This window comes from Gracilinanus agilis, chromosome 4, assembly GCF_016433145.1.
Source record: "Gracilinanus agilis isolate LMUSP501 chromosome 4, AgileGrace, whole genome shotgun sequence".
Taxonomy (NCBI): Eukaryota; Metazoa; Chordata; class Mammalia; order Didelphimorphia; family Didelphidae; genus Gracilinanus; species Gracilinanus agilis.
The window spans coordinates 188,045,442-188,068,880 of record NC_058133.1 but is presented as its reverse complement, the minus strand read 5'-3'; the positions used below and the strand labels follow the sequence as shown (position 1 = coordinate 188,068,880).

Here is a 23,439-nt window from a genome sequence, read left to right as displayed (position 1 = left end):
CAACTGAGATACCAAGGCCCAGTTATCCTTAGTGTTAATAACCCCTTGAGTTGCTTGAGGTCACTGCTAGTAAGCATCACTGAGGCAGGATGTGAACCAAGATCTTCCTGATACCAAACCCAGCCTTCTGGCCTCACCTTAAGCCACACTATCGCTAAATTATTACATTATTATATAAGGGAGTCCTGGTGAAGAAATTCCAAAGCCTATTGGAATCTTTTCAGCAAGTATTAGCTTCTTTCCCTTCCTTTCTCTTCAATAAGTATTAACTTCTTTTCCTTCTTTCCTCTTTCTCCTCAACAAGTATTGGCTTCTTTTCCTTCCTTCCTCTTTGAAACAAGTATTAGCTTATTTCTCTTCCTTCTTTTCCTTCCTTTCTCCCTCCCTCCTTCCCTTTTCTTTTCAACAAATATTAGATTCTTTCCCTTCCTTTCTTTTCAACAAGTATTAGCTTTTCTCTTTCTTCCTTCCTCCCTCTTTCCTTTTTCTTTTCAACAAAAATTAGATTTTTTCCCCTTCCTTCTTCTTTTTCAACAAGTATTAGCTTCTTTCTTCCTGCCTTTCTTTTTATTTCTACCTTTATCGTCTGTCTTAGTACCAACTCTAAGACAGAAGAGCAGCAAGGTTAGGTCAGCAGAGTTAAGTGATTGGCTCAGGGGCATGCAGCTAGGAAGAATCTGAGGTCACATTTGAACCCAGGTCCTCCTTGATCCAGGCCTGGTGCTCTATCAGGAGCCACCTACCTGCCCCTAGTAAGTATTAGCGTCCATGGAAGTTGATCTGCCCCACGTCTCCCTGTGCTCTACCTCCCTAAGAACGTCCCAACTCCAGTGGGCTCTCTCCACTGTTTCAGGCTGCTTCCCCCCTTTTCTCAGCACTTACCATCAAATCTCCAAATGAGATAATGGCTATAAAAAGCTTTGTAAACCTTTAAGGGCTCTATAAACGTCTGCTGTGATTTACCACCTTCCACACAGGGCTGCTATGGGGAAAGGTTCAGCAGAGCTTAAAGCCGGACATCCACGTGAGCCATTTCTCCTCTCACCCCATCCCTTGTGACCAATGGCAGGGAGAGCCAGGAGTCAGATCATCGCTCGGGGTGAGAATGCAGCTTGTGCCCTTAGAAAAGAACAAAGCCAAGGGCCCTTCACTGAGCCCCGAATCTCTCACGAGAACGCAGGCAGGGATGGAGAACGTGATCTCTTTCCGGGAAGGGACCATTTTAGTATTGTCTTTGTAGTCTCACTCCCTGATACGAGTACTAAGCAAATCCTGGCTGGCTGCCTGTCACAGACTTGGAGATAGAAAGGGCCTTAGAGAGCCCAACCCCTTCATTTTACAGATGAGGAAACTGAGGCGAACCGAGGTCAGGAGAGGCCCAGGCACACGGCTAGTCGTCTCGGAGGCTGAATTTGGAACTCGGGTTTTCCAGACGTCCACGACGCCCAAGATGCCCAAGGCTCTGACCACCGCACAACCTAGCTGGTGCTCCGACGGAAACAAACGAAAACTGAATTGGATAGAATTGAACAGAATGGAGAACGCCACTCCCTGAGAGCAGAGCTGTTGACGAATACCCGGGGAACCCTTCCCATCCCCACCTGGGGTGTGGAATAGCTGTGATACGTGTGTGTGTAAACATATGTGTACATCTTTTTGTTCTGTTGTTTCAGTTGTACCTTTGTCACTTTGTGACCCCATTTGAGCTTTTCTTGGCAGATACTGGAGCGGTTTGCCATTTTCCTTCTCCAACTCATTTTAGCAATGAGGAAACCGAGGCAAACAGGGGGAAGTGACTTGCCCAGGGTCACACAGCTGAGTAAGGGCCCGAGGCTGGATTTGAACTCAGGAAGATGAACTTTCCCAAGCCTTGTACTCTATCCCTGCACCAGAGAGCACACATACATACAGGAAGTAAATGTGTACGTGTGTGAGAATGCCTCCCTCTAAATTCTTGCTCAGGAGCAGCCACAGCAAAGGCAAAGCTCAACCCCATTACATACACCTGGTGTAGTCAGAGATCCCATCTAGGCAAGCCAAGGCATCTCATAGACAAGCTCCAAGTCCTTCCCTCCCCGGGTCCCTTTTAGAGGCAGCACTTCCACTGTGAAACTTGAAACCAGGCACATCCCTCTCTCAACTGAAATACAAGTCCAAAGAAGTTCCCCGCCATTTGCTTCCGAGAAATAATTTTCTGGTCCACCTGGCTGGGTGAGCCTCATGGGGATGCTGGGCGCCTGGCAGCGCCATACGGCCTGGGAGCACTCCATCTGTCTCCTGGAGCTGTGCCCCCACTCACAGCAGGTCTTCCTTAGTCCTGTGCCGAGGTATTTCGGGATAAATGCAGGCGGTTTATGCCAAGTTCATGACTGGGATGCCATTTGAAAGAAAGAAAGAAAGCAACAGAACCTCCTCGAGCCTGACTTGATTTGACAAGTCCAAAGAACACCCAGAAATCATCTTTTTCTTTTAAATCAGGAATGGAACAGGTGCTCTAAGCAGCTGCAAGAGACTGATAGCAGGAGAAGATTCCTTCACCAGCCCTTACTGGGGGCACGTCTCTTCCATTCATTGGAACGTCAAAGTGTGATGGAAGTGTGTCTGTCCATCCCCACCCCTTTCCCACCCCTTTCCCCCCCTTCTCCCCCACCATTAGAACACTAAGCAGGATCAGAAAAATGAGAAGTTGTGATTTTGTCTGGGGGTAGAGAGGGGAAAAAAGTGAAACTTTCCATCAATTAATTCAGTCACTATAATATATTTTATTTCTGGTGGCTGCTTGAAAGGTTCCAGTAATCTTAAAGATCAAATTAAAGTGTGAAGAACTCCCCAACTCCCCAAGAACCGGCGGGGGAATAACCCCTCGCTATAATTAACTTGGGCTGTCTCTCCCTGCAGCTGTCAGGCTCCCAAAGGTGACAGACACACGCACATCTTCTATTACTGGAGGATGCCCTCACTCTAAACTCTAAATAGAAACCAAACTGAAAAGAACATCCAGAGGCCCATCATCTCTGTCGCCTACTGCAAAACCCCCCACATGGTGAGATATTTTTATAGAATCTGGGCCTGGGGGCTCTAATATAAACGAGGCCAACAACATCACTCTTCTAACAAACTAGGAGCAGAAGAGGGGCAAAAAATGCCAATGAAACCAATTCTGGATTTGAGATTCCTAAGGATTAGCATAAACATTACGGGGAACAGGGAAAAGAGGACAACTCCCCTTCATTTTCTCTTCCTTTTTAGTGTTCTCTTTTCCTCTAGACGCCTTTAAAATTAAGGCACTTTTTTCATGGGAACCCCCCAATCACTAGCATCCTGGGGCTCACTGAGACAAGGGGTAAGGGGCGCTTCCTCACTCTGCCACCCAGGCCAAGCTGCCCAGAGAAGAGAGTGGACATGGGAGTGCCTGGGCTTGGGGGGAAGAGGAGGGCACCAAGGGTAAGAAGGCCATGGCCTCGGTGAGAGGCTAGTCCAGGGCTTGGAAGTGCTAAGGGCCAGGCCCTGGGGAAAGGCACCTCTACCAGGTTTGCTCATCTTGGATTGTAAAGGGACCTGGACTCTGAACGGCTTCCGCCACGGCTTCTGTGTCCAGGTGAGGTGTCAGGTCAGCTGGGGAGGGGGAACACATTACGATTCACACAGAGTCAGGGACTATCCCAGTCACCAGGAATGAGTCTTCTAAAGAAGCTCCCTTCCCTGAAGTCTCCTCCGGACGAGCAGGGCAGGGGGCCTCTTTCAGAAGGGCTCCCTGGAAGGTCCTGAAACGAGTGGTTGGAAAGGTGCCTGTGGTATAACCTAACCTGCTGGGGCAGCATGCTTGGGAACTGCTCGGGGACGCCCCCGGCACCTCGGCTTTGATTCTTAGGGGGTTACAACTTTCCCTCCTTAACTAGTCTCTCGTTCAGCTGGCAGAGCTGCGTCAGGAAGCCATCGTTGGGGCCGATCTCCCGGTTCTGCCTCACGAGGCTCACCGCGGATCGGACGTCCATCTTTTGGCGGAGCATGAGGTATGCGATGACCAGAGTAGGCGAGCGGCTGTAACCTTCTCGGCAGTGGACGAGCACCTTGCCTGAAACAAGGACCAAAGAGAGAGCGTCACATCGGCGCTGGGCAGATGCCAATGAAGGAACAGAAGGCACCACGAGGAATGAGAAAAGGGACAGAAGGCAGAGAAAGTGGAGTAGAGCTGTAGGAAGTGATGCGGTGACGTGAGGGGAACCAGGAGAACGATGTATCCAATGAATACGGCATGGAGATGACTTAAGAACTCAGATGGATGCAATGAGCAACCACAATGCCGGAGGCTGAGGATGAGGAAGGCCTTCCACTTCCCAGCACAGGGGTGAGGGGCTGCAGATCCATAATAAGGCATACATTTTCAGAGAAGATCAATATAAATTTGTTTTGTTTGATTAGTTTTTCACAAGGGAGAGCTTTTATTTGGGGAGGGGAAATTGGTGGAGGGTTGCTGAGGAAAGATGATAGTGATAGCAAAAAAAAAAAAAAAAAAAAGAAAACAGTATTAATGAAATGTTAAAAATACACATAAGAGAGGTGAAAGAAGTTCAGCAGCTGGGTTGTTCAGTGGATTGAGAGCCAGGCCTAGAGACAGGAGATCCTGGGTTCAAATCTGGCCTCAGATACTTCCTAGCTGTGTGACCCTGGGCAAGTCACTTCACCCCTATTGCCTAGCCCTTACCACTCTTACCACAATACACAGTATTGACTCCAAGACAGAAGTTAAGGGTTTAAAAAAAAAAAAAAAGACTAGCTGCTCAGTTACTCTGAATATTCTAATAGTAATAAAAAGAAATACTTTAAAAAAAAAGAAAAAGAAAAAGGACACAGGTATGTAATGGCAGTACTGGAACTATGTTAAAATTAATTATTATGTTAAAAAAAACAATTGTTCATGGCAGGTTCACAGTTTCATAGAAATCCTTTTTTCCTATCTTCCTTTGTATATGAAAAAAACTCATCTTTTTGATGGCTCTTAAGTTCATGATAAAAAATAATTATTTTTTAAAAATCACACCAACAGGGTCTATCTGTGGCATGGGAAATAATTCAATAGGATCAGGCACCTCTCTGAGGGTCAACAACACTCCTACTCTTTATTTAGCAGCTGTGGAGTCTTTAGTGTACAGGCCAAGTTGCAGGGAGCATTGCTAAGCTGAAGGAGCTCATTCTGAAGACCCAGAAGAAATAAAGCAGCTGGTTTCAGAGTCAGAAAAGATAGGTGTCAGCTCCACTTAGACTCCTACTGGCTCTGGGACCATAGGGAAGTCCTCAAGCTCAGTCCCACAGGCAGCACCCTGAGACTGAGCTGCCTAGTTGGCACAATGCATTTCCATATTAGAAGCTCTTGGCACTTAGGAGCACATCAAACAAAACAAAAAGATAAACATTTCTGACTTCCTCTTTCCCCAGAGGTCTGTTTTGCAGCACCTTCCAGGTCTCCGGAGCCTGGGGTGGGTAGGGTTTGCCATTAACCTCCAGCCATTTCTTCTATTTCAGAGTCCTTTTTCAGATCATAAGGGAATCTCTTTAGGGGATTTACATTTCATCTGACTTTGGAGGTTCCATTTTTGAATGGGAAAGGAACTTGAATTCAAATCAGTCCTCTCAATGGATTTTCAAGAGAAGACATCCCATTCAACACTCAAACCCTGAACCTAGCATAATCTGTTTCTAGGGGTAAATGCTAAAGAAGATCCATTGGACCAAGGGTTCTTCCCCTTTTTGTGTGTGTCATGGTTCTGGTAAACCTTATAGGCCCCTTCCAACAATAATGTTTTTAAATTCATAAAATACATAGGTTTACCAAGGAAACGGATTCTGTTAAAATATAGTTATCACCCAAAGGACCAAAAAACTGTGTACACCTTTTGACCCAATAATGCTATTACGAGGTCTGTATCCCAAAGAGATCACAGAAAGGGGTCTATTTGTACAATAATATTTATAGCAGCTCTTCTTGTGTGGCGATGAATTGGAAACTGAAGGGAGTTCCATCAACTGGGGAATGGTTGAACACGTTTTGACATATGATTGTAATATCCATTGTGCCATAAGAGTTGACAAATGGGATTATTTGAGGAAAAAAACACTGGACTTCTATAAACTGATGCAAAGTGAAGTGAGCAGAACCAGAAGAACATTGTACACAGTAACAGCAACAAAGTACAATGATCAACTGTGAATGACTTTACTACTATCAGCAAAGCAAAGATCCAAGAGAACTAACTCCAAAGGACTCATGATGAAAAATGCTGTTCATAATCATAGAAGGAACTGATGGAGTCTGAATGCAGACTAAAGCAACATCAGTTGTCACTTATTTCCTTCATGAGTTTCTTATTGAATATGAGACATGTCTTGTTTCACAACATGATGAATAAGGAAATAGGTATTACATGATAGTATGTGTATAAACTATATCAGATTACTCACAGTCTTGAGGAATGGAAAGGGGAGGAAGAGAATTTGGATTCCAAAATGTTAGAAAACAAATGTTAAAAATTGTTTCTATGTGAAATTGGGGAAAAATACAGTAAAATATTATTGGGAGGAGAAATATAGTTATCAAAAATACACACACACACACACACACACACACACACACACACACACACACACACCCCTGCTAGTGTATTTCCTTAAGAGCTTATCCACAAGTTAGGGGAAGAAGGATGTGCTTGACTGGGCACATTCTCCTTCTCTAAACTGAAACATAAATCCTGAGCAGTTCCCTGACATTTGCTTCAGGGAAATATCATGCCAGCTGGCTCACTTCCCAAGCAATCTAATGAACTGAATTTTCTTCTCCTCATTCCAATGCCACAGAAGCTAACCATGGAACTCTTGAGTCCCTTTGCTAAAGAGGAACTTCCCAGCCTAAAATGTGATCAACATGGCAGGGAGGAGAAGACCGAAATCCACTTAGCTCTGTATAGTGACACAGATTTAGGCCAGAGGGGGCAGCTGGGTGGCTCAATGGATGGAGAGCCAGGCCTAGAGACGGGAGGTCCTAGGTTCAAATCTGGCCTCAGACAATTCCCAGCTGTGTGACCCTGGGAAAGTCACTTAACCCCCATTGCCCAGTCCTTACAGCCCTTCTGCCTTGGAACCAATACACAGGATTGATTCTAAGATGAAGGTAAGGTAAGGGTTTAAAAGAAAAAAAAAAAGATTTAGGGCTGAATGTGACCTTAGAAGCTCTCTGAGCCAACCCCTCATTTTACGCATGAGGAAACTGAGGCAATTGCCCAAGGTCACAAAGTTAATGAGTGGCAGTGCCATGATTTGAATTCGAGTCCTCCAATTCTAAAGCCAGCACACTTCCTCTGCTATAACCTATTGCCTCCCTTTCACAACCATTATTTCATTTGAGCTACATAAAAACCTTGTGAGGTAGGTAGCATAAAGTATTCTTATTCTAACTTTTTTTTAAGAGACAGTTTCCTTATCTCTCCCCAGGTTAGCAGTGCAGTGCCCACTCTCAGGTTCAACTCCGTTACTGACCTGTACCATTTCAGACCAAGGCTGGTTCACCTCCATGCAGACAGCTTACACCCAATCAGCTTAGCCCAGAACTCCAGAGCTCAAGCAACCTGTCAGCCTCAGCCTCCCCGGGAGTGGGATTCTAGGTCTGCACTACCAGGCCTGGCTGTATGCACTTTATTGATGAAGAAACAGAGGGCCACATAAATGCAGTGATTTAGCCATCCACCATCACTCAATTAGGAAGCAGTAAGACTTGCTGTGCTTTCTTACATCCGATGTCTTTTCACCTACACTGAAAATGGTAGAAAATGGTCATCTGGCTTTCCAAGTCCCTGAGCATTCTACTCATCTGTGGTACAGCACTGTCTAGGTACAGCAAGATGTTAAGCCCTAAATAAACAACACCTCCTCCTTATGCAGTGAATTTTTTACATGGGTCAAGAAAGGATCATCTCAATTCTTTGCATCAGGATGTCCCCAAGATCATACCTCAAACATTAGGATGACAAGCTGACTGGACAAGATGGTGCTAGTATAGAACGGACTGGCCAGAATGCAAAGTCATTTTATATTTATTTTGTCTCTCTGTCTGCCTGTCTGTCCCTTTCTCTCATCTTTAATCTGAAGAGATTAGCCAAGTTGTCCAAGTAGGAGCACAGCACAGACAAACACACCTATACACAACCCCAAATATTCCACAAAGACCTAACAAAACACCAAATTGAATCTAGATTGGGGAATCCAAAGAAAAATCACAGTGAATCATTTTTCCAGACCACTTCAACACAGAGAGGGAGAGATCTGTGCAACACTGGAGATAGGATATAGCCAGAAAGTTGCCACATGGAGTCTTTCCAAGCCTGTGGCTGTGTTCTAGAGCAAGAAGAGGTCTGGGGTCCAGCACAGAGGGGCCTGACTGCTGGGAGCCAGAACAGGGGCCAACTGGAAGCTCTGTAACTCCTACACCCACACTGGGTTGGAGCTACAGTGTGGACTCAGGAGGAGGTCTGAGGAGCCTGGAGTTGGTGGTCCAGGGCAGAGAGTGGTCTTGAGTCTGGGGCCGTGTACTGGGCATGGAGAAGGAACAGAAGTGAACTGCCAACTGTGTGGTTCTAACCCCCAGAGCAAAGCAGGATCTCAGCTCCAGCCCTCAGCCCAGAATAAAGCCTGCAACAGTATAATCAAGGAAGAGAAGCTCAGGTCAAAGGTGAGCCTGCAGTTCTGTCACTCTGTCACAGCAGTCTATATTCAGGAAGTAAGGCTAGAAGAATAAAGAAACAATAAAAAAAATCCCACCATAAAGAGCTATTAGTATGATAGGAAGATCCAATACACAAACTCAAAAGAAGAGAATGGTTGCAAAATATTTTCAAACAAAATCTCAAAGAAAAATACAGTTTGATCACAAATTCTAAGAAATAGCATTCCTAGAATTCCTGGAAAAAGTGAAGAAAGAGCTTTTAAAAATTATTTCATAAAGTAAATGAGAGCAAAGGAATAGAGAACTAGAGAAGAAATGAGAGTTTTGAAGGAAATTGGAAATAAAATTAACAGCTTTTTGTACAAGAGGTTCAAAACCTTACCCAAGCAACAGACTCCTTAGACATAAGAATGGACCAAACAGAAGTTAATATATTCTATGAGACAACAAGAAATATTAAAACAAAGTCAAAAACTTGAAAAAATAGGAGAAAACGTAAGGTATTTTATAAAAAACCAATTGGTCTGGAAAGCAAATCAAGAAAAGATAATTTAAGAACCAATGGATCAAAAACAAGACATCATATTTTCAGAAATCATGAAGGAAACTGACCAGATCTCTTAGTACCAAAGGGCAAAATGATAATAGAAAGAATCCCCTGGTAATTTCTTGAAAAGAAATCCCAAAATAAAAACTCCCAGGAATATAATAGCCAAAATTTCAGGTCAAAGAAAAAATACTGCAAACAGCCAGAAAAAAATAAATTAAGTTCTGAGAAGCTATAGTCAGAATAACATAAGAACCAGCAGCTACTATTCTATGAAGGAGAGGAAGGCTTATAATAACATTCCAAAGGGCAAAAGATATAGGTTACAACCAAGAACAACTTACCCAGCAAAGATACATATAACAGCCCTCCAAGGGGGAAAACTGTTCTTTAATGAAACAAGAGGATTTCTAAGCATTCCCACAAAAAAGACCAGAGATGAATAGAAACTTTGAAATGTAAATAAAGGAACTAACAGAAATATAAATAGGTAAATAGGAGTAAGCAATCATAAAAGACTAAACAAGAATGAAGTATTTACATTCTGCCTGGGGGAAATGATTCAAGTGTCCCAATCATCATTAAGGGTCACAGAGGAAGTCAAGTAAGTCAGAGGAATGAAGACTGTTTTTTTTTTTTTAATATTTTAATCATCTTAGAAGAAAGAAAAGAGGGGCATGGGTGGGAAAGAAATACAATGGAAGCCAAGGAATCAGGGAGAGATGAAAAGTAGGGGAATTATCTTACATAATCAGGGTGCTCAAGTAGAAGACTATAAAATGAGGAAGAATTGGGAGAAGTAGATGATATTAAAGCCTCTCTTTCATTTGAACTGGTCAAAGGAGGGAAGAATACACAGTTAGGTATAAAAATATATTTCACTCAAATATATTTTGGGAAATGGGAGAGAAAGAGAGGATTAGTCATAAGTAAAAAAAAAAAAACAAAAACAAAAAAACAACCCAAAACTCTAACTATGGATGGTAGATCTTGAAGAGGGGTTTAAAAGAAAAGAATGAAAAGGTAAGAACCTATAATTGGGCTCTGGGTGAAAGAAAAAGAGGGATAGGGAAATAGAAGCAGATTGATTCCATAAAATTCAAAAGGTTTTGTATAGCTCAAAGGGCTTTAAAAAGATTGCATGCCCTTTGATCCAGTTATACCACTACTGGGTTTATATCCCAAGGAGACAAAAAAAATTAGTATAAAAATGTTTATAGCTGCGCTTTTTGTGGTGGCAAAACTGGAAAACAAGGGGGTGTCCTTCAATTAGGGAATGGCTGAACAAATTGTGGTATATGATGGTGATGGAATACTACTGTGCCATAAGGAATGATGAACTGCTTGATTTCTATATGCACTGGAAAGACCTCCATGAACTGATGTGGAGTGGAATGGGCAGAACCCGGAGAACATTGTACACAATAAATGAAATATTGTAAGATGATCAAATATAATAGACTTTGCTACTAATAGCAATGTATTGATCCAGGACAATCCTGTGGAATTTATGAGAAAGAATGCTATCCACATCTAGAGAAAGAACTGTGGGAGTAGAAATGCAGAAGAAAAATGTATATGTTATCACTTGGTTACCTGGGTAAATGATTTGGGGTTGTGGTTTTAAAAGGTTACTCTATTGCAAATATGAATAACCGAAATAGGTTTTGAGTAATAAGACATGTATAACCCAGTGGAATTGCTCTGGGAGAGGGGAGGGGAGAGAAGAGGTAAAGAAAATGAATCATGTAAGCATGGAAAAATATTCTTAAAAAAATTAAATAATGTGGGGAAAAAATGTTTTGCATAAATAAAACGAATTCAGGAAAAATCAAGAGAAGCAAGTAACTAAGGAAAAAATCTTTGCAGCAAGTTTCTCTGATAAAAGTCTCATTTCCAAATTATATAGGGAAGTGATTTGAATTTATACAAATAAGAGTTATTTGAATAAGTTATTCTTCAATTGATAAATGGTCAAAGAATATTAACAGACAGTTTTTTAGGGTAAGAAATCCAAGAGAGCAGTTTCCATAGGCAAAAATGCTTCAAATCACTATTTCTTAAAAAAATGAAAATTAAAGCAACTCTGGGGTTCCACTTCCTACCCATCAAATTGGCAAAGCTGACAAAAAAGGAAAATGACAAATACTGAGGGTGGCTTGTGGAGAAAATAGGGATATGAATGTGCTGTTGGTGGAAGAGTGAATTGACCCAGTCATTCTGGAAAGCAACTTAGAAATATGTCCTGGAAGTTACTAAACTAGGAACAATCCCCGAAATCCAGCAATACCACTCCTAAGTTTATACCCTAAGGAGATCAAAGAGAGAGGAAAAGGAGAGATACTAGTGTGGATAACACTCCCATTTCCCACCTCCATGCCTTTATAATGCCTGGCTTCACATGCACCTCTTAGATCCCTAGGTTCCTTCCAGAATAACTTTCTACAGGAAGTTTTTCCTGTCCTGGTCCAGGTGACCTTCCTCCCAATTTGTGCACATCGGTATTTGACATATTTTCAGTCCAATAGAAAATAAAGCCCTCAAGAGCAGGTAGTGTTTCACCTTTTCTCTTTTCATCTCCCAAGTCTAGCACTGTGCCTGGCACAGAGGAGGTGCTTATCAATGCGTATTAAACTGAACTGGAATGGAAATGGGACCAAAAATGTCTGAGTGTTGTTAGGTCAGTACCTTGTTTGGGGAAGGTCATCAAAGGGAGGTGAGGTTTGAGACAGAGATGAAACAACAGGGAGAAGCAGCACAGAACCACCAGCAGCGCCACTGCCGCTGCAGCAGCAAATGAGAGGGGCTGGGCAGGAGGAGCTGACCTTTCTGCACTCCCCTGGGCACTGCTGCTTAGGTTTCAGCGTGACTGCTCTGCTCTTTCTGGACCCTGAAGGGCTAAAAGGCTTCTGCAATTATACCAGCAGGCAAGTTACTGAGAACAGCTTTGGATCAACACATTTTCTTTCGTTAGTTTTTTTTCCAATGGACAAGCATTTCTCCTCCCTTCCCCGGCCCCCCCCCCTCCCGATTTAATTTTTGTTTAATCCTTTACTTTCTGCCCTAGTAACAACTCTAGGACAGAAAAGCAAGAGCTAGGCAACGGCAGTTAAGTGACTTGTCCAGGGTCACACAGCTAGGAAGTATCAGATGCCACATCTGAACTGGGATCCTTCTGTCTCCAGGCCTAATGCTCTATCCACTGAACTACCTAGCTGGCCCTCTCCCCCTAGAGTAAATGGAAAAAAAACTCCTAAAAATGAAATCCTTGTAACCAATATGCATAGTTAAGCAAAACAAATCCCAAACTGGTCACATGCCAAAATGTGTCTCCTATATATATATTTAGTCCATGGGCAATGCATTATTTAAAGTCAGTGGTTCCCAAACTTTTTTGACCTACTGCCCCCTTTCCAGAAAAAATATTACTTAGCCCCCGGAAATTATTTTTTTTTTAAATTTTAATAGCCATTAATAGGAAAGATAAATGCACCTGTGGCCATCACCGCTCCCCCTGGATCGCTGCAGCACCCACCAGGGGGCGATGGCGCCCACTTTGGGAATCACTGATTTAAGCAATGGCAATGACTAGAAATAGTGCCCTTCTCAAGTTCTAAGTCAGAGGGGCGTAAACAGGATAAAGTCTGTCAGTCTTGTAGTGTCTGGGGGCCACTTGCTAAGTGGACTAGTGTGCCCAGAAAGAGCCCAGACTCATCCTGGTCACTGCCAGTCATTGCTGGCATTCTCGTCCTCGTGGAGCACCAGCTCCCGGGCCCAGGCCTGAGGCAGGAATGGTGCTGCCAGGGATGTCCTTACCATTCTTCTGGGCCAGGGCATTGTCAATGAAGTCTGCTGCTTTCTCGAAGTAAGCACTAAGGTTGAACTCCTCCGTGTCGTTGGCTTTGATGCCAAGGTAGGTGATGTTGGTACCTTCGTAGAAGAGGGCATTGGTGTTCACATGCATGAAGGACAAGCCCTCGGCAGCATTCAGCACATGCGTGATCCCCAACTGCTTCAGCCTGGCGAGGTCCTGCGCCACAGTTCTGGATAGCAAGAGGATGATCAGAGGATGAATTATTATTAGTGTAGCAGCTTGCACAGCCCCAGGAGCTGAGGGATGTCATAAGGCTCCAGTCTGCCTTGGTTTATTAATAAAACTCAGCAGCTACCTCCATGGGTCCTTCTGCTATTCTGCAGAAGCACATACTTCACCAGAAATTTCAGCTGAAATTTTTCTACAAGTGGTCTGTTCCTATTAAAAAGTGATCTTGCTGGGAGCAGACATTGTCTTCTCTTTCATATTTAGAATTCCAGTCCCAGGGGTTTGTACATAAGAAACATTTCATCTCTCTCTCTCTCTCTCTCTCCCTCTTCCTCCCTCTCCCTCTCTCTCTCCTTCTCTTACCCTCTCCTTCTCTCTCTCCCCCCCACTATCTCTCTCCCTTCTTTCTCTCTCCTCTATCCCTTCTCCCCTCTCTCTCCTTTTCTCTCTCCTCTATTTTCCCCCTCCTCTCTCTCTCCTCACCTCCCTCTCTCTTACCCCTTTGCCCCCAAATTTCTTGAACCAGCACTCAACAACTGATGTGTTGGTTAACATCACTGAGCTGGTTTTCTCCCTCTTCTTATTTCTTGTTATGGGAGATGGCTCTCTGGGTAGAGAGGAAAGGAGAGGGAGATATTTGGAAATGAAAGTCACATAAAAACAAAAGTTATCAATAAACACTGTGAAAAGAAAAAGCAGTCTATACTTCATTTTCCATTCCACTCATCCTCTCTTTCACCTTGGGCAGGCTGCCTTCTGCCCTCCTCATACTCTGGAAGCAAAAGCAGCACCTGATGTTTCAGAGAGTGCTCAGGTTGGACTCGGGAACATCTAAGTTCAAATTGTTCCTCAGACATTCACTTAAGTCCCTTAACTTCTCCAGGCCTCAGTTTCCTCATCTGCAAATGAGGATGATAATAGCATCTACTTCAGGCTTGGGAGATTAGAACAATATACTTAAAGCACTTTGCAAACCTTCAAGTACTCCATATAGTTATTATTACTGTTTCTATAGAAAGATTTGCAAAGTGCTTTATACATTTTGTTTCTTTTGAGCCTCATATTTCTACTCTTTGGGGTAAGAGCTATTATTTTCCCTCCATTTTATAGCTAATAGCTCAGAAAGGTTAGGTGATTTGGCCAGGGTCACACAGATAGCAAGGGTTTGAAGTGGGATTAGAGGACCAGATTAAGAGCTGGAAGCAGCCTTGGAGACCACTGAGTCCAATTTCCTTGTGTAATTCAAAAATTAGGAAGGCAGGTGTACCTGATTCTAAATCCAACACTTATCCGATGCACCTGTCTCTGTATATTGCTCTCTCCAAGGTGACCAGGTTTCCTCAGCATTCTCCTTGGCCCCTCTGCAGCACCTGATATCTTGCTCCTCCCTTCCCTGGCGTGGTCCCATACTCCTCTGGCTCCCCTCCTGGTCTGGTAGCCCCTCACCCTAAGGAAGCTCTTAGTCTCTTTCTCTTCTCCTAGAGGCAGGTGCTCCTCCAGTTCAGGTCTTCCACTCTCCTTCTCTATCCTCTCTCTAGGCAGTCCCAAGACTCCCACCGTGACCCTGACATAGATAGCTCCCAAAACTAGACCTCTGGACCCTATCTCCCATGCTGTAGACCCACATCTCCAAATATATCTTTACAGCAGCTGGAGGGGGCAGCTGTGCGGCTCAGTGGACAGAACACTAGGCCTGGAACCAGGAGGACCTGGGTTCAAATGTGACTTCAGACACTTCCTAGCTGTGGAACCCTGGACAAGTCACTTGATCCCAATTGTCTAGCCCTTACTGCTCTCCTTCCGTAGAACTACAGAAGGTAAGAGTTTAAAAAAAAAAAAAAAAAAAAGCTGTCTCCAGCTAGGTAGCATGGTGGACAGAGCACCAGGCCTGGAAATGGTGTTCAAATCCAGCTGTGTGACCCTGGGCAAGTCACTTAACCCTCATTGCCTAGCCCTTCCCCTTCTGTCTTAGTTGTTACTAAGACAGAAAATAAGGGTTTTAAAAAAAAAAGACATCTCCATGTGGACATCTGGTTAGCACCTCAATCATTACATATTCCTCACCTGCTAGACTCTTTCCCTCAAAGGTTATTTTCCATCTATACTGGTCATGCTGATTTATTTACGTGTTGTTTTTTAGAATTTTAGGCTGCTTGAGGGCAGAGATTCTTTTTCTCTCTTTGACTATCCAGTGCTGAGAATAGTGCCCTAGCACAAATCAAGGGCTTAATAAATACTGACTCATCATTTTATCTTGTCTTGATAAATGTATTACCTCCTTCTGATTTCACTATTTCTGTTCAATGCTGCTAGCATTTACCCAACTGTCTGTGTTCACAGCCTTGGAATTGTTCTTCCCTCTCCTTTCCATCCTACATGCCATCTGCTGATGCTTCCTCTCAGCAGGATCTTTTAAAGCCATCCCCTCCTTTCTATTCCCAGTGCCAACATCCCAGTATAGGCTGTGGGTACCACCCACCTAGAACAGAGCAGTTCCTCCTTTTCTCCAGTTTCTAAGCAAAAGGTGATGAAAATAGCCCCTCCATCAAGAAACCTTGGGTTCCTTCCCTCCTATCTCCTCTAGACCTTCAATATCATTCTTTCTACTGAATCCTTTCACTCAGCCTAAAAAGTATACTTTAATCTTCTCTAACTTAAAAAAAAATCTTCCTCTGACTCAGCTCACCCCTTCCAATGATTGCTCTCCTTCCTCTTCTCCCCTTATGGAATGTCTCCTACATTTGCCTCTTCTTCATCACCCACTCAACTCCTTCACTCCTTACATTCTCTCTTCTCTCCCACTCCTTTACCATAGTTTCCCCAAGGTCATCAAGGATCACTGATCACTAAATCCACATTTTCTGTCCACATCCTGGGCAGTATTCAATGGGACAGACCATCCCCTCCGTATTGATCCCCTCTTCTCTTCCCTTAGTTTCCATGGCAATGCAGTCCCATGACTTGCTTCCTATGTCTCACATTTACTGTCCTCATCCTCCACCTGCCTCCAAATGGGGGTGACCCTTAGTGTTCTGTCCCTGTTCTGCCTCTTCTCTATGCCTTCTGAGCAGCGATCTCGCTCATTCCCATCTTCACCGAGCCATCAATGAAGAGCAACATGGTGGATGAGCTAGGAATCCCCAACCATAGTCCTTTCAGTAAGATGGAGGGAGGACTACTAGGCCTTACCCTATCTTACTATGGATACTCCCCTCTCCCTTCTGCTCCCCAAACCCCAAAAGCTGACAATCCAACCTTTTGGTGAACCCTGTGGAATCTGGGGCCTTTCTGATAGCTGAACTCTCTTACATAAGTTGATTAGTGAGACCCTCTGGAAAATGTGTTGAATTAAAATTAATTTGTATCCTTTTTTGCCCCCCCCCCACTCCTTCAAAAAAGGCCTTTTGATTTAAAACTCAAACAATTTAATTTTAGAGGTGAAGCCCAAGCTGTCTCTCCCCAGGCTAGGTTAGGTCCTCCCTTCTTTTGTCCAGATGTGGAGACCTGCTCCCTATTTATCTGTAAATAAGAACTCTTAAGGGTGAAGAAGTAACCCATCAGAAGCCTCACCAAGCCCCACTGCCATATTGGAAGCCCCACCGCTTCCTGGGAGGAAGTCTCAAATTCACTTCCTATGTGGCTGTTGTCCACAGAAAAACTTCTTAGGGTGTGCTAGGGAGGGTCTGGATGATGCCATCATGAGGAGTACATGTGTACACACACACACACACACACACACACACACACACACACACACTTTTGAGTGCTGCTCTCATTTACATTTCTCTGGGTAGGCCCTGCCCAAACTATGTAGGGAGTTCTCTGGCTAGTTTAGAAACCTGGGGAGAAGCTCGGATGGCTCAGTGGACTGAGAGCCAGATCTAGAGACTCCAGACATTTCTTAGCTGTGTGACCCTGAGCAAGTCACTTAACCAACACTGCCTAGTCCTTACTGTTCTCTGCCTTGGAACCAATGCACAGTATTTTTTATGATGGAAGATAAGGGTTTAAAAAAAAAAAAAAGAAAGAAATCTTGAACTGTCTTTTAGTAGTATTATACTGGAATTATGCCCAGAGAACTATAAAACTGGGTATCTCCTTTGACCCAGCAGTATCATTACTGGGTCTGTTCTCTAGGGGATCAAGGAAAAAAGGAAAAGAACCCATAGGCTGCAAAATATGCAAAGCAGTTCTCTTTGTGAGAGCAAAGAAATGGAAATCGAGGGGATGTCTATTAATTGGGGAATGGCCAAACAAATTTCGGGGTGTGGTTGTGATGGAATACTACTGCATTGTAAGAAATAATAAGCAGATTAATTTTTTAAAACTTTGAAAGAACTACATGAAATAATAGTGAAATGAGCAGAACCAAGAGAACATTATATTCAGCTACAGATTTAATATTTGAAAAATAACTTGTGAATGTTCACTTCCAGAGAATGAACTGAGAAGTGAAAATACAAAAGAAATAATCTATATACATGTTTGCTGGATGATGCCTTCTATGGTATAGCAAGAGGCTGAATAAAAAAAATTAAATAGTAAAAAATAAAATATTATATAACTAAAAAAAAGCAGCCTCTAGAGAATTTCATATATCATACCAGTATGAACTCACCTTTTTTTTTAAGCCCTCATCTTTCATCTTAGAATCTATATGGTGTATTGGTTCCAAGGTAAATGGGGGTTAAGTGACTTGCCCAGGGTCACCCAGCTAGGAAGTGTGTGAGGCCTGACTCCAGGCCCTGAGCCATAGCTTCCTCTGGCAGAGTGCTTAAGTAATCTTTCTAAGGCATCTCTCCCTGGGATCCTGTCTCTCTCACACTTCAGTGGCTTTATGCTGCCTGTTAAATAAATAAAGTCCTGATCTTGGCAGCCCATCTCTACTAGGAGCCAACTAACTCAGTGGTCGGCCGGACCCCACTGGACTTCCCTTGTGTCCATTCAGGGTTCTTGCCAAGCTGGGCCACCACCTCCCCTGTCCCTTCCCATCTCTCCTCCCATCCTGGGGTCTTTGGCTGGCTTCCACCAATCCCCCCCACACCCATCTCTGGCTGGGGGGGCGGTCCTTCAACTTCCTCAAGGCCCAGCTCAGACACCCCCTCTTCACAGATTCTTCCTGCCCTCTCCCCAATCTTCTCTATGCAAAAATGATCTCTTCTCCTCCAGTTCCTTACTTTCCTATCTCTCCTTCGAACTCATCTCACTCTCTCTTATCTCAGCATTATCTGAGATAACCCCCTTCCCCAGGGCAGCTAGACAGGTGGCACAGTAGCTACAGTTTCCACCTAGAGTGGGGAAGACTCAAGTTCAAATCCAGCCCTAGACTCTTCCAAGCTGGGTGACCCTGCACAAATCACTTCACTCCCATTGCCCAGCCATTACTGCTCTTCTGCCTTGGAACCAATACTCAGTATCAATTCTAAGACAGAAAATAAGGGTTAAAAAAAAAAATCTGAGGAGCTTGCCCAACCAATCTGACGAGATCATAGGACAAGCGTGTGGAGGCCAAAGAAGGAAGGGAGCAAGCATGTGCTAACCTTGTGCTAAGAGCTTTACGAATACCACCTCAGCGGATCCTTGGCAACAACCCAGGGAGGAAGGAGATATTATGATCTTCAGGTTACAGCTGGGGAAACTGAGGCAGACAGCGGTGAACTAGTCAGGATCTGCAGCCAGAGTTGATCTGGGGTCTTCCTGACTGTAGGCCCAAGGCTCTCTCCCTGGGCCACCTAAACAATAACCTAGACAGGGAACAGGTCTAGAGGCAGCATCGAGGGGAGCTGGAGAGATGGAACAGGAGCCAGAGTGGCCAATACAAAGCTGCTCCTTTATCGAACTCTCACCCACACCACACGATCTAAAAAGCTTGTGTAGACACAGAAAAGTCCATGCTCTAAGCCTCAAATAGTACACGCTGCTGCGTAGCCAGAGACCTGAAGAGGTGAGTAGCTCTCGTTCTTATGAAAGCGTCATGCCACCGTGCCTGGCACACATTGAGTGATCTATAAATACTAGGGAGGATGAGGTTACCAGTCCCTCTGGGCAGGTGGCTGGCCCAGAGCCCGGGGCTGGCTCTTTCCCCAGTCCCTTGCTAACTGTCTGACTCTGTGCAAGTCAATGAACCACTGCCTGCCTCTGTTTCCCCAACTGTAAAATGGGGATCATAAAAGCACCCAATTAATGCCCAAAGCTTACCGATGAGGATCAAATGAGATAATATTGGTTTAGCATGCTCCTGGGCTATAGTAAGTGCAATAGGTTGTTGCTTGTTGTTCAGTGGTATCCAATTCTTCGTGACCTCATTTGGAGTTTTCTTAGCAAAGCTACTGGACTGGTTTGCCATTTCCTTCTCCAGCTCATTTTGCAGATGGGGAAACTGAGGCAAACCGCGTGACGTGACTTACCCAGTCACATAACTAGCAGGTGTCTTGAGGCTGCATTTGAACTCATGTCTTCCTGACTCCAGGCCCAGCATCCTCCCCACACTACCAATTAAGGGCCACATAAATGTTAGCTTATATGAACTATTATTTGAACTAACCTCTTGTGCAGCTATGTAATTAGGCCTAGGACTGGAGTCAGGAAGAGGTGAGTTCAAATGTGACTTGCTAGTCACTTGCTAGTTGTGTGATCCTAGGAAAGTCACTTTATTTATCTTTTTAATTTAATTTAATTTTTTAACCTTTACCTTCTGTCTTAGAATCAAGAACATAAAGGGCTAGGCAATGGGGGTTATGTAACTTGCCCAGGGTTACACAGCAAGGAAGTATCTGAGGCCACATTTGAACTCAGGACCTCCCTTCTCTTGGCTTGGCTCTCCATCCACCGAACCACCTAGTTACCCTACTGGGGCATGTCACTTTAACCTGTTCCTGCCTCAATTTTCCCAACTATAAAATGGGGATCTTAATAATATTTATAAAACACTTAATACAGTGCCTAGCACATAGTAAGTGCTATGTAAATTAGCTATTATTATTTAGTAGGCATTTAACAATTTGGGTTTTTTTTCCCCTTCTCTCTGAGGTTCATCTATAAAATGAGGTAGAGTTGGACTCCAAGCCTCTAAGGCCCTTTGGCCAATATCTCCAGTCCTGCTGTGTATTGAGGGCTGGAGCAGCAAGACAGAAGGGGTGGGGTGGGATCTATACCCCCTCCAAAAAAGGCAAAGACTCTCTAGGAAGTATTTAGAGTGGAGGTGGGGGGTGTCTTCCTTGCCTGGCTGGGAGGAGAGGTGGACCCAGGGCACCTCACAAACCCAGCTGGGAAATGCCTTTCCAGAGTTCCAGTCCCCCCTTTCCAGAGCTTCCTGGCAAGCAAAGTTCTAATTCTGAGTCTATGACATCAGTCCCCACAGGGGCTGGGGCAAGAATTTCAGAAAAATTTCGAGACTTTCCCTGCAGATCCAGGTAGCAATTATCACATGATACATCAAGAAACCGACTCACTAGGTGACCTGTTAATGAAAACGGCAACCTGCACCCCACCCTCCCCAAAACGGGCCCGCCCCTCCCCCGGTCCGCTCCAAGCTCACTTTCCCACAGCCCGACCTTGCCCGGCCCCCGCCCAGGTCCACCCCTCCTAGCCAGCCCAGGGGTGCTAATGCACGTGACCCTGCCAGTCCCGGGCTAGCAAAGAACTTGACCTTTGGTGGGGTGGGGGTTGGGGGGGTGCGGTGTTTGCACTAGATTGTCCCGGGCTGAGGACAGTCCTTCTCCCCTCCCCCAGGGAGCGTGCATATAGGGAGGGGGGAGACGGAAGGGGGGCGCGTGCTGGGGCCCGATTCCCTCCCCCGACTCACGCGTTGCCCACGTAGATCCTTGGGGTCACCTCGTTGCAGGACTCGCTCGGAAGGCTGTAGCAGCCGCCCTCCGACAGCAGCTCGTTCAGATCCCGCACCGACAATCCGTAGCGGCCCGCCATGGCCGGGAGGGGGCCGGAGGTGGAAACGGAGGCGGAGGCGGAGGCGGGGGCGGGGGCAAGGGCGGAGGCGGAGACGAAAGTAGAGGCGGGAGCAGAGGCCAGAGCCGGCTCCCTGGCGCTGGAGCCGGCCGCCCCGGACCCGCCCAACGGAGAAGCGAAGGAGCTCATCTCGAACCCCGAAATCCCAGCGCTACTGCCCGCCCCGCGACGCCCCAACCCGCTGGAGCCCGCCCTTTGGCCGTGGCCCTGGCCGTGGCCAGCGTCCGTACTGGCCGCCATCCCCGCCTCAGCCGCCGCCTCGCGTTTAACCCGGATGCCAGCATCCTGGCGGCTGGCTTGCGAGCGCTCCAGCGTGCTAGGTGGAGCGATATGGCCGACGACGATCCTGTTTTGGCCACCGGACCCGGATCTCGAGCTTTTGGGGTTCGGCTTTGGGGATGGGTTCTAGGGTGGGGAGAGGTTCTGGGCTGGCCTCCTGAAGTGGTTGCCTCCGAGTCAGGGTGCTCTGAGTGCTAGTTCTGCCCTCTGACTTTTGACCTTGAGCAAGTTACATAATCTCTCAGTTAGGGGCTGAGGTGGGGGAGGGGCAGCTCTAGGACCGTCAATTACGGAGCAGAAGCAGATCGGACTTAATAGATTTCCCATTACCACCCTCCCCACCACTAAAAATGTTAAATTGCTCTTTCCTCCAGAAAGGACAGTTAGCTGTATGTATATCTTTGGCATATCTCCCAAAACCTGTGGAAAAAAAGAAAAGAAAAAAGTGAAGGCCGATAAGCTAGTGGCCCAGTGGATAGAGAGCCAGGACTAGAGATGAGAGGTCTTGGGTTCAAATGAGGCCTTAGACACTTCCTAGCTGTATGACCCTGGATAAGTCACTTAACCCCCATTGCCTAGCCCTTACTGTTCTTCTGCCCAATATACAGAATTGATTCTAAGACTGGAAGGTAAGGGTTTTTTCAAAAGAAAAAAAGGTAAATTGATAAACTCCTCTAGAGAGGACAGTGGACTATATATATATATATATACACACATATATACATACATATATATTTAACAGATTTCCCCAATCCTGACCTGAGGTTCTAAGAAAAAAGATGAATTGCTAAGTACTCTAGAGAGGGCATTGGACCACACCTATCATTGATGAAGTTCCTAATACTTGTGGTCCTGTGCAAAAAGAGAAAGAAAAAGGTAAATTGCTCATTCCTTGAGAGAGGACAGTGATAGATTTCCTAATACTTATGATTCTGTCTAAAAGGGGGGGAGGGGAATAAGATATTGCTAACTTCTCGAGGGAAGACAGTGATCTTGCATGTCAATAACATTTATTAAGTATCTGTTCTGTGCCAGACATTGTGCTAAGAACTGGGGCTATACAAAAAGCAAAAGACACTCCCTGCCCTTGATGAGCTCCTAGTCCAATGAAGGAGACAAACAGGAGATGATGAACAGAAGAAGGCACTAGAATTAAATATTGGTAATTTTCGATAACTGTGGTCCTATCCAAAAAAGGTGAGGAAGAGGAAGGGTAAATTGCTAACTCTTGGAGGAAAGACAGTGACCAGGCATGCCAATAATAGAGTTCCCAATACTTGTGAAATCCCAGATCTTCTTCAAAAAAGACAGAGAGACAGAGAGAGACACAGACAGAGAGACACAGAGAGAGAAAGAGAGAGAGAGAAAAGAAGGAAGAGAGAGAGAGAAAATTGTTAAAACTCCTGGGAAAAAGGGAGTGACTATGATTCCCAAGCCAATCCAAGGGTAGGTCACAGAAAAACAAAAAATAAAATATATCACATCTTTATAGAGGACCCTTTAAAGGTTAATAGAACAATCAATGGACCTTAATGACTGGCACTGTGCATTTGAAGGTACCTTGTGGCTAAATCCACAGAGATCATCAGCCTCTGATGTATAATTGGAGTCAGTCACTCAATATTATCGAGTATCTGAAAAGAAATAGAAGCTAGGATTGAAAAGGACTTTAAGAGATCATGGAATTGTGGGATTCAGAGCTAGAAGGAAACTTAAGAGCTCATGAAAGGGACCATAAAAATCATTTAAATCTGTTTCCTGTCCCACACAAGAATCCTTAATCCAGTCTGTCAGAACACACTTTCAGAAATAGAGAATATAAGAAATTTGTTTCCATATAGGCTCTCCAATTTAGCTCAAGGCATTAGTAGACCCAAACAAACATAACTTGGC

At 44.7% G+C, this 23,439-nt stretch overlaps 1 protein-coding gene across 1 annotated transcript; it reads right to left on the bottom strand.

Moving 5' to 3' along the window:
* Positions 1-2,742: 2,742 nt before the first annotated feature.
* DUSP3 (dual specificity phosphatase 3) lies at positions 2,743-21,605 on the bottom strand. Its single transcript, XM_044677042.1, has 3 exons — positions 21,107-21,605; positions 13,077-13,303; positions 2,743-4,075 (listed from the first exon to the last, which is right to left on the bottom strand). The coding sequence occupies exons 1-3, from the start codon at positions 21,505-21,507 to the stop codon at positions 3,876-3,878; spliced, it is 828 nt and encodes a 275-aa protein (XP_044532977.1). The 5' UTR covers positions 21,508-21,605; the 3' UTR covers positions 2,743-3,875.
* Positions 21,606-23,439: the final 1,834 nt, after the last annotated feature.

Coding starts and splice junctions, on each gene's coding strand:
- DUSP3 (XM_044677042.1), bottom strand. CDS start 21,507: ATGGCGGCCAGTACGGACGCTGGCCACGGCCAGGGCCACGGCCAAAGG. Junction 13,304..21,106: donor AGGATCTACGTGGGCAACGC/GTGAGTCGGGGG, acceptor CTTGCTATCCAG/AACTGTGGCGCAGGACCTCG. Junction 4,076..13,076: donor TGCCCTGGCCCAGAAGAATG/GTAAGGACATCC, acceptor TCCTTGTTTCAG/GCAAGGTGCTCGTCCACTGC.